We start from the raw sequence: 10,507 nt of genomic DNA on the forward strand, positions 1-10,507 counted from the left end.
TAGGACCAGGGTTTAGGAACTCCATTTGTTTCTGGGCTGTTCTGCTTCTGCTCTCCTGACACAATTAAATGTGTGTGTGTTGACTTAGGCTCTTTATGGCTGAGTATTTGGGTACCTAAAAAAATTATCTTCATATCTGTTTGACCTTTCCTGGAGGACATCACGGGAGGGTCGTCTCAAGGAGTCCTATGAAGTGAACAACAACAGGTGGCAATGAGAGGAAGATTCTCAGTGGTGACATCCTCTCAGTAAAATGGTTTCCCTCGGGATGCTACCAGATATATTTGTTTGCCTGTTTCATTTTTAAGACTTTTAACCTCTATTAGTTTGTTTTTGTTGTTTATTTATCTTCCAGTGTCAGTCTTCTATTAGGAGCTCACAATAAACATTAAAAAAACAATAAATAAATTAATAAAACGTCAGTAAATAAATTAATAAAATGTCAGCAAATTTAAAAAGCTAAGAGCCAGGTATAGTGGTTAAGACATCAGGCTAAAAACTAGAAACTCTTAGTTCCAATCCTACCTTAAACATGAAGCCAGCCGGGTGACTTTGGGCCAGTCACTCTCTCTCATCCCTAGGAAGGAGGCAGAGCAAACCACTTCCAAAAACATTGCTAAGTAAACAGTGGATTTTTTGAGGCAGCTACTAGGAATCAAGATTGACTTAAAGGCACAACTGCAAAAGCAAGATACAGATCAGTGGCCTGGGAAAACAAGACTTTCTGCTCTTTTCTTTTGTTTATACCGTATTACTTCTAATTGTGTTTAAGATATCCTAGAAACTTTATTTGAAGATTTTACTTGAGCAATCAACCTTGAAATGTGAATATTTTATACAGTATACTTTATATATACTGTATAAATATTTACAGTATATATAAAGTAATACTATTTAATACTGTTATTTTGTTTTCCTGATAATAATGTCTTCCTGTTCCTAATACCTCAGAACTTTGCAAACTTGTTTGTAATTCAGTTCTTAAGTAAAGTCATGTGTAAGGCACAAATGTCTGAAAGGCACATCATATTGCATGCATAGTCTGAGCCTAACCACAATTTGATCCAGAACCTGGATACACAGAGCTGCAGATCTCATCTACCTACAAGTCTTCTCCTTTCCTATCCAGATCAAACCTTAAGCTGCCAATATGACGCCACCTTCTTGGCTTTTCTACAAGTTGAAACCATCTTCTCACTACATATGAAATCTATGAAACTCTCCTCACTCCTAATGTGCATTTCAGAAATGTCTATACTGCATTCATTCAACAGATAAATGAGTAAAACATAACCATTTTTCTGCCATCTCTGCTTTTTTATTTATTTTAACCCCTTGTATGTTTTAAAATATTAAATTTATAATTTTGGAGAGCTGTAATGCTTCTTATGAAGGGTCATATGCAGTTTTAAACAACGAAACAAGGAAGATGATAATATACTGTATACTATACAATATAAAATCATAACAAAAATTACCAAATGAGTGAACAATTAAAACATATAATAAGCTTAATCATCATTATCCTAATCATGGTATGCATATAATGGGAATCAGTAGTGCTCTCCCCCTGAAAGAATTCAGTAATACATATTCTCTCTTCAGGAAAATTCTTTGTCAATTTAGGCTTAGAACCAATGCATTTCTTTCAAGATTAGCAGAGCAAATTTATCCTAGTTAAAATGTTGGCGACTTCGACTTCTGGTGGGAGCATGACTGACTGAGCAGCTGTGTCTGCAGGCTCTGCAGGCAGAGCTGGCAACGCACACTTTGGTGGGGGGGAGGCTTGACAGGTTTTTTCCTGGAGCCCAGAACTTTTTCATGTGAAAGCTCGGAATCACCCATCTGCTCTCCAAAGCACCCTCTTGCATCCAGAGAATTGCAGTGTTCGTGACAATCCAGTAAGACAACAGGAGGCGGGGGACGCCATCACTTCCACGCTGCGTTTGTAGCCTTAAAGGGACAGTAGGTCGAGCCAACCCATTTCTAAATCACCCAGTTTATATTTTTTTTTAAGTTCATGTACCCCAAGAGAGCCTTTCTACATCAAGAAAAAGTGGAGTCTCTTGATGCTTATCATTATTTTTGGATTAATTTTTTTAAAATGTTTTACGTTTTGGCTTGTTTTCCCTTTTAAAGATTAAGGACAACTGAGAATATATAATTGCCTTCCTGTTATTATTTTTGTACTGAATTTGAATGATTGAACATTTTCCTACATTTGCTGTTTTGAATCTTCAGCTTTCTGTTTACTTTCTCTGGGACTTATTTGTTAAGAATGCTTTCTCTTGCCAATTTCATTTGGACCTCTTTCATTAACCCATTAACTCATTAACTATCTGCATGAGTCAAGTATCTGAGGGCACCATAATCTACTGCCTGAAAAATGGAGGATTTCAAGGAGATTTTCTCAGAGCTTTGTTGTGAGCTTAAGCAGACTTTTAAAGAGACTCAGAGTGTCATCAAGCTATTCTGCAGAATATTCGGGACATTGGGGAAGATATTATTTCTAAAATGTGCCATCTGGCTGAAGATGTTATGGAGGAAGATGGAGATTTTGGTAAAGATTGTGTTTTTACTGACAGTGAGATTGAAGTAATGCCAGGTGAAGAGTACATTTTGATGATGAAGGGGTTAAAAAGACAATCTGAACTGCAGACTACACAGAAAGTTGTTTTTCTGGGGGATTGTTATGGCTTTCTGGGGAAATGTTATGGGAAAGAAGAAAACTTGTTTTGTGGGAGTTTTTTTTGCTGAGAAGGCTGAGTTTGGGGAGGGGGCAGTTGGGCTGTTTGATTCCTGTGTGGAAAATGCCTTGTATGTAAAATGGAAATATCTAAATGTTTTGACATATTTAAGAGTGAGGTAAAAATTTAAGAATGTTTAATTGGATTGATAATGAGTTTTTTATGATTTTATTTATTTATTTATTTATTTATCAAATTTGTCACCGCCCATCTCCTCCCACCAGAGGGACTCTGGGCAGTTTACAACAATAACTAATAAAACAATAAAATTACAATATGTAATTTATGTCTTTCTAATTATTTGGATTAAGATTCACTGGTTCCTTTATAAGGTTTGTTTGATTTTTAAGATTTATAAGGTGTCTATAAGGTATAATAATTGCTTGGTTTTCGGTTAATAGGGTCAAGATGGTTGTAGTATTATTAATTATAAAAGTAGACAATTTTTATGGTTTGATTTTTACTATAGTAGACAGACCTCTACTATATATACTATACAGGGCGCAATGGCTCAATGGTTAAGATGCCAGGCTTATCAGTCGGAAGGTTGCAAGTTTGGCGGTTCGAGACCCGAGCGCCACATGATAGAGTGAGCTCCCGCACGCCCCACCTCTTGCCAACCTAGCAATTCGAAAGCATGCAAATGAGAGTAGGTAAATAGGTACCGCTTCGGTGGGAAGGTAACCACGTTCCGTGACTGTCATGCCGGCCACATGACCGCGAATGCGTCTTTGGAAAGCACTGGCTCTTCGGCTAAGAAACAGAGATGAGCACTGCCCCCTAGTGTTGGACACGATTGTGCAGGGGAAACTTTACCTTTATAGTAGGCAGAAATACATGTCTGGAAGGAAATAATTGAATAAAGGTTGTGTTTAGGGGAGTGAAGCTGGTTTAGACATTTATATATTTTTCTTTAAGGGAAAGGAGCAAGTACTTAGTGATTTTTATGTGTGCTGATGGATTGATTTATGGAAATGTGATCTTGGTTTGATACAGAGTAAGGGATTGATTATGGGAATTGCTGTATATACTTGTTGAAAGTCGGAAGTCACTTTTGTAATCTTTAATTTTTTTTCCTTAAGTTTCTCACTCTTAGTTTTTTTCTTCTTTTTATGTTTTTTTCTTTTTTGTAGTTTTTATCTTTGCTTTAAACTTAATAAAATTCTTATAAAAAATTGTTGGCAACTTCATAGCTTCCACATTGTGTTCAATGAGCATAAAACTTCCACACTGTATTTTTTTTAGATGTTTTTATCCTTTATTTATTTATTTATACTTCAAATTTAGTCACCACCCATCTCGCTCAGAGAGCGACTCTGGGCAGTTTTATTATTTTTATAAATAACTAAAGGATGACCCGGAAGTGTCTATGACAACGCCGGCTCCAAGGCTTAGAAACTGAGATGAGCACCGCCCCCTAGAGTCGGATTCGACTGGACTTTACGTCAAGGGAAACCTTTACCTTTACCTTAAAGGTGGGGAACATGCCTAACACTCCTTCCTCCTTCTATTTTCCCCACAAAAACAACCCTGTGAGGTGAGTTGGGCTGAGAGAGAATGACAGGCCCAAAGTCACCCAGCCGGCTTTCATGCCTAAGTTTGGTAGTTCTATGTCTATTGTACATAGATACATGGAATTGTAATACAGTACATAATCTAAACAAGATGTTGACTAAGAATGGATCACAGTGACCAGACTATATCCATGAATAATTGAAATTAGCAAGCCAGGAGAAGTAAGCAAAAGTAGTTAGCCACCTGCACATGACAAATCTCCATTAGAACATTCCCAAGCCCTTTCCAGAAAAGGTTGAACATACCATTCTTCAAACTTGGAAAAATCTAACTAAACACCCATGTCATTCATATAGAGAAGTGTGGCTTGTAAAGATTTTTCTTACGATCAATGCTTTTTAAAATTCCATATAGAGGTTTGTTTTTGAATATGGCTTGAAACGATTTAGAATGTCAGAGAAATAATTTAAAAATGCATCTGTAAATTGATGGTGATACTGACTTTACTTAAAGCATATAAGTAAGCTGAAAACAACATGTGAATTACAAAGTGAATTACAAAGCAGTGAATTGGAGTAATCACTTAGTCTGAAAACAAAGTTTTCTTGTCTTTTTTGTAGTGCTTCCATCGTTTACCAAGATCCCCATGGATCTTACAATTCGTGCAGGGGCAACAGCACGGCTAGAATGCGCTGCTGTTGGTCACCCCGTGCCCCAGATTGCTTGGCAGAAAGATGGCGGCACTGACTTCCCTGCAGCACGCAAGAGACGCATGCATGTGATGCCTGAGGATGATGTGTTTTTTATTGTGGATGTCAAAATTGAGGATACAGGTGTTTACAGCTGCACAGCTCAGAATACTGCAGGCAGTATATCTGCAAATGCAACATTAACAGTATTAGGTAAGGATAGCATGTCCTTCTCAGCTTGACACTAGTAATTTGGTAGTTCACCATTTTGTTTTTGACAGTGATAAATATGGATTGATACACGTAGCGTTTCTTTATTAGACCTAGATCTATTGTTTTTAGTCTGTTGACTACATTTGCATATAATTCTATGGTTGAGATTCTAGCCTGAGAACTTTCTGGGTTTACTGGTTACTTCAGACTTTTTTCTGCATTTTCAGAAACACCCTCATTTTTGAGGCCGTTGCTGGATCGAACCGTGATGAAAGGTGAAACGGCAGTCTTGCAGTGTATTGCTGGTGGCAGCCCATCTCCTCGGCTGAATTGGACCAAAGATGATGGCACTTTAGCGGTGACAGAGAGGCATTTCTTTGCTGCAGGAAACCAGTTGCTTATCATTGTGGATACAGACTTTGAAGATGCTGGGAAATACACATGTGAAATGTCTAACACGCTTGGAACCGAGAGAGGCAACATTCGCCTGAGTGTGATTCCCACTCCTACCTGTGATTCTCCTCAGAATGCTGCCCTGTCTCTAGATGATGATGGATGGGCCACTGTGGGTGTTGTGATCATAGCTGTGGTGTGCTGTGTGGTTGGCACTTCCCTTGTGTGGGTGGTCATCATATACCACACAAGAAGGAGAAATGAAGATTGCAGTATCACAAACACAGGTGGGTAAACTGAAACTTGGAAGAGACCTCTTAAAGATGTTTGTGGTTACCCTCCTGAAGTTTTCCTTGCAGAAATATTTGTGTCTTTTGACTCACATTCAGAAACCTAAATAACTTCTGAAAATCATCCTTCTGTAGCTCATGTAAAATACTTCAAAGAATTCAGCCACTGATAATTTTGTGCGTGTCCATTTGCTTAATCACAGATGAGACCAACTTGCCTGCAGATATTCCAAGCTATCTGTCATCCCAAGGAACTCTAGCTGAAAGGCAAGATGGATATGGGTCATCAGAGAATGGAAGCCAGCATCACTTTGTACAGTCATCCCCAATGGGTGGCTATTTTTTTCAACAGAGAGAAAGCAACGGTAAGGCTTTAACAGGTCTATACAGTTCATGTGTATTCAGAAATAAATCTTGTTGAGATTCAGTGGGATTTATTCCAAGGTAATGTGCTACAGAATTGCAGCTTAAATTTCTAATTGTACTACACTGATGCTTAAGATTTCACCACTGTTGTTCTTTGACCAAATAAATTGGAGAATAATAGTTTTACTATTTTACTATTTCTAAATTTCTCATCAACTGCTTTGATGATGGATTGTCTCCTGCCTATTATTGTCCCAAAGACATTCTGGTACTACAGTATTTGTCCAAATGTTTCTAGCTTTATGGCAGTAAAAAAAAAAGGAAGCTATCTTCTTCTTGATATATATGCTTTTTCCAGCTGAGGAACACTTCCAGGAAATGACTTGAACATTCTTGTTACTCTGCATGTTATTTCATTTTTAGTTTTCACCTAGAGCCATGTTTTTCAACAAAAATCCATAATACTAAAAACACACAGATTCCTGCCAAGTATTTTCAGCTGCAGTACTAGCTAAGGCCTTGCTGTTGACAGAAACATACTTTTTTTTTTTGAAGTTGTGGAAGAACAAACAAAGCTTATGTTCCAAGATATTTTCTCAAGACTTAACCTAACCCCAGACCTAAGTCTGTGTTGTCAGTGATTGGTCTTATGAAACATATTGCAGAACAGGAAGAGACTGTATTTCAGGTTGACAGTTTTGTCTATCCATGGCTAAATTTCTTGTAAAAGAGGGGGAAGGAGGTCCTCCTCCCATATATGCACACATCTGGAGAAAGAATATTGCAACAATGATCCATAGTCTAGTTTAAGTTTTCCCAATCTTGGTGTCCTCAATTATTTTTGGATTTGAGTTGGAATTTTCAGCCAGCATAATGTAACTTTAAATTTTGTTATATAGCACACTCTTGCTTTGCAGTATTTTTCCCTCCTAAAAGGGATTCCTCAGACTTTTTGATTAGCTGCCTAAGAAAGTCAGGGGTATTTGCAGGAATCTAATTATTCCTCCCATCAGAGTCAATTTGATATCCATATAAAGACTGTTTAATTTGTGGTCAGCAAATATAAATGAATGGAGAGTGTGTCTTGCTAAACATTTGGAAGCCACTAAGGCTGTCACTGTTTAAAGAATCTGTAACTTAGCATACTCAAGCTGATTATTGCTTTGAATTCAGTTAGTTTTCTCTATACATAGATGTTTTGGTTTGAAAAAATAAACCTAGAATCAAATGAAGCTGATAGTGTGTCATCTTCCTTTTAAAGGAATTTGTCATACAGATAACTGCAGTGAAAATGACCTGGAAGCTGTAACAGATCCATTTTTATGCCATTATCTGGGAACTTCAGGAAGTCTATATTTAAAAGGAAATATATGTGGCCCAGATATGTTTGAAGTATATCATACAGGTAATTTACATTATATAACTGTTTAAATTATTTCCCCCCTCTTTTTGGAATGTTAAGGGTCTTTGTTCGTTGAAATTATAACAGTTTTTCCCCCTATTGGTTTCTTTAAGGCAGCAATTCAGAGCAAAGAACAGCATGCATGGACCTTTATGATTCAAGTTGCTTAAAGAAAAAAGACTGCTACCCATATACCCACTCACCTGAAGATCCTTTTGACCGATATCTCAGTATCTCCAGAATACACATGCCAAGTAGTAAATTGATTCCTTCTGTTTATACCCCAAGTGAAGAGAATGGAACAAGAAGTTCACATCTAAATGTAGACACATGTGAATTTAAAAGAAATCAGGATCTGTCTTCCATTACACCAAGCACCACTTTCATGGGTATGTTTTAATGGCTTTCTAATCCAGGAATCCTCAGTACATATACTGGGGAGCAAGCCACACTGAAATGAAGTAAGCAGAACTGCTTTTTGAAAAATGGTTCTCTTTCATACCCAGGTGGATGGGGAATTCCATTAAAAGTTTTCTTTAGAGATTTATTCAGAATGTGATAATTAAACATTGCCTTTTTGCTAAAGAAGGGATGAGAAGCCTATGACCCCTAAGATATTTTCAGCATATTTCCATATTGGGGTAGCTGGAAGCTATGTCTTACTACATTTGTACATTTGAATACAAGGAATAAAGTTGTAAGGCAGTAAAGTTGAAAAATGAGGTCCTAACTACTGTATTGTTGAGAAAGTACCTTTTTCCTATATAGCTGCTACTTAACAAAACATACACATATGAAGTTCAGTGTAAAGATTCTCACTCATCATGTATCTATATCATTTACGGTTTCTTGAAACAGCTCAGACAGTATTTAGTCTTAATACCTTCCAGTGTTATCCCTGTAATAATCCTTAGAGGTAGATTAGGCTGAGAAAGAATGGTCATTCAGTGAGCCTTAGCAGTCCTCTGTCAAGTTTCAAAGGCCATTTACTAAGCTTCATGACTGCGTTTAAAATGTGAACCCAGATCTCTCTTAATTATTTCACAACACTAAATCTTGAAAGATGAGCAAGAAATCAGTGTTGTTCTTTTTCTCTCCCAAATAGTTGAATATATGAACACAATCTGAACCAGAGTAATTGGCTAATTAGAAAAAGTGTAATTACTAAATTTATGATAATAACATAGACCATTTCATTGGTTTATGTTATTTTGTGGATCATTTATTATGCTTATCCATTTTTATAACAGCTAATAAATGTTTTCTCTGTCTCTTCAGGAACATTTGGAAAACCTATATGGAAACATCAGCTTGATTCTTTGCCAAGCTGTAAGCAGTCTTCTGTTTGGCAGCCAAAGGCCTCCCAACATTCTCATGAATCATTGGATTTTGACTCTGAGTCTGAAGGTGGTAATAAAATGGGCAGGACGTTTCCTGAAGTGGACAATAGCAATTTTACTTGCAGGCAACCAGCTGAGAACCATAGGACTCCTACTTTTCAGTCCTTTGACTTGGATACATAGCTTCCCATCAGTGCTAGCCCAAAATCAACTTATGAACCAAAAAAATGTACTACCTCAAAGTGGACATTATTTAAAAAGAAAAGAAACCTGATATTTTAAAAGAGATTTATGATTTTTATACAGATGCAGCTTTATTTGCAAAACATTATTTCAGGCAGATTATACATTCCTTATATTTCTGATAAGTGTATAGTTTTGTTTAACCAAACAGTACCTTTTGTAAATTAATGGTGTGAATAATAACTATGCATTTGTTACTGAGACTGACTTCATTTTATTCAAATGAGTGTTTTAAACTAATACCAATTCATGTGCATCTACATGAGTTTAAGAAACTGTCCAAAGTTATGGGCAGTTAACAGATTCATTTCTGACATAACTTTTATTATGTTTTGTTGATTTGTGCATTAAAAAGCACTGGAAACAAGCACATACAGCCAAGATCATATTCAGAGAAATAAGGAAGTTGAATCTTTCCTGCTGGTTTCACCTGAACTGTGCTGCATAACATTGCCCATGTCATAAAACTGAATGTTTTGGATATATGCAAAAATATACTTGTAAATTTCATGTCCCCCATAGACTTAATTATTTTTGCCCTAGGTGCTATTTGTGATTATTTCCAGTTCTAGTTAATATGCATGGTCAGTATCAAATCAAGTTAGTAGCAATCCCTGCTTATAATGTATCCATTCCAGTAATTTAAATTGCATTTCTAGATTATCTTTGAATAGATGAAAATCTGGTAACATTTAGCTATGTTCTGGCCCTGCTTGTCCTAAGCCTGCCTACCTTTAGGAGTAATATATCCTTGGTTTTTACAAACCAGTTAAAGACTGCATTCAGTATATCTGAATACTGACTTTGTAAGTTTGATCATTGACAAGAGATATAGGGAAAACATCAATTTGAGATCTTGGACTGTCCACCTGATAGCCTGGACTGTTGTGCCCAATAAAAAAAGACTCCTGGGTTGGTCTATGTTCCTATGCACCCTTATCCGAAGACTAAGCCCATTGAATTCAGTTGCACATATCTGTGAAGACATTTATGAATTGTGTTATTAGCTGGAAAAATTGTGTTACCACATATAAAGCAGCATCTGAGGTTAGAGAAGTCATGCACTCTTCTCGAGAATTGTAATGTGTGATATGGTGGAGAATAGATCTATGTGGCAAGGACAATTGCTGGAAAGATTGCTACTGCATTTGGCATAAATTGTTGCTGGCTATGTCCACATATGGCTTTTTGCTTGCTTTCCATCACACAAGTATGAATTTGAAGTGGTGTGGGGGTATGGATGTGGGTGTGTGTTTGAATTTAAAAAACATGACACATGGAGCCAGCCCTAAATCATTAAAATGTCAAG

At 36.8% G+C, this 10,507-nt stretch overlaps 1 protein-coding gene across 1 annotated transcript in view; it reads left to right on the forward strand.

The window, feature by feature from the left end:
- LRIG3 (leucine rich repeats and immunoglobulin like domains 3) overlaps window positions 1-10,121 on the forward strand; it is a 62,741-nt gene extending 52,620 nt beyond the window's left edge. The window contains exons 14-19 of the mRNA XM_063309294.1: window positions 4,883-5,164; window positions 5,392-5,844; window positions 6,051-6,212; window positions 7,475-7,618; window positions 7,729-8,004; window positions 8,894-10,121. Coding sequence (XP_063165364.1) covers window positions 4,883-5,164; window positions 5,392-5,844; window positions 6,051-6,212; window positions 7,475-7,618; window positions 7,729-8,004; window positions 8,894-9,138 — 1,562 coding nt within the window. The 3' untranslated portion in view covers window positions 9,139-10,121. The remainder of the gene's footprint in view (window positions 1-4,882; window positions 5,165-5,391; window positions 5,845-6,050; window positions 6,213-7,474; window positions 7,619-7,728; window positions 8,005-8,893) is intronic.
- The last annotated feature ends 386 nt before the right edge of the window (window positions 10,122-10,507 follow it).

Source organism: Candoia aspera, chromosome 7, assembly GCF_035149785.1.
Source record: "Candoia aspera isolate rCanAsp1 chromosome 7, rCanAsp1.hap2, whole genome shotgun sequence".
Lineage (NCBI taxonomy): Eukaryota > Metazoa > Chordata > Lepidosauria > Squamata > Boidae > Candoia > Candoia aspera.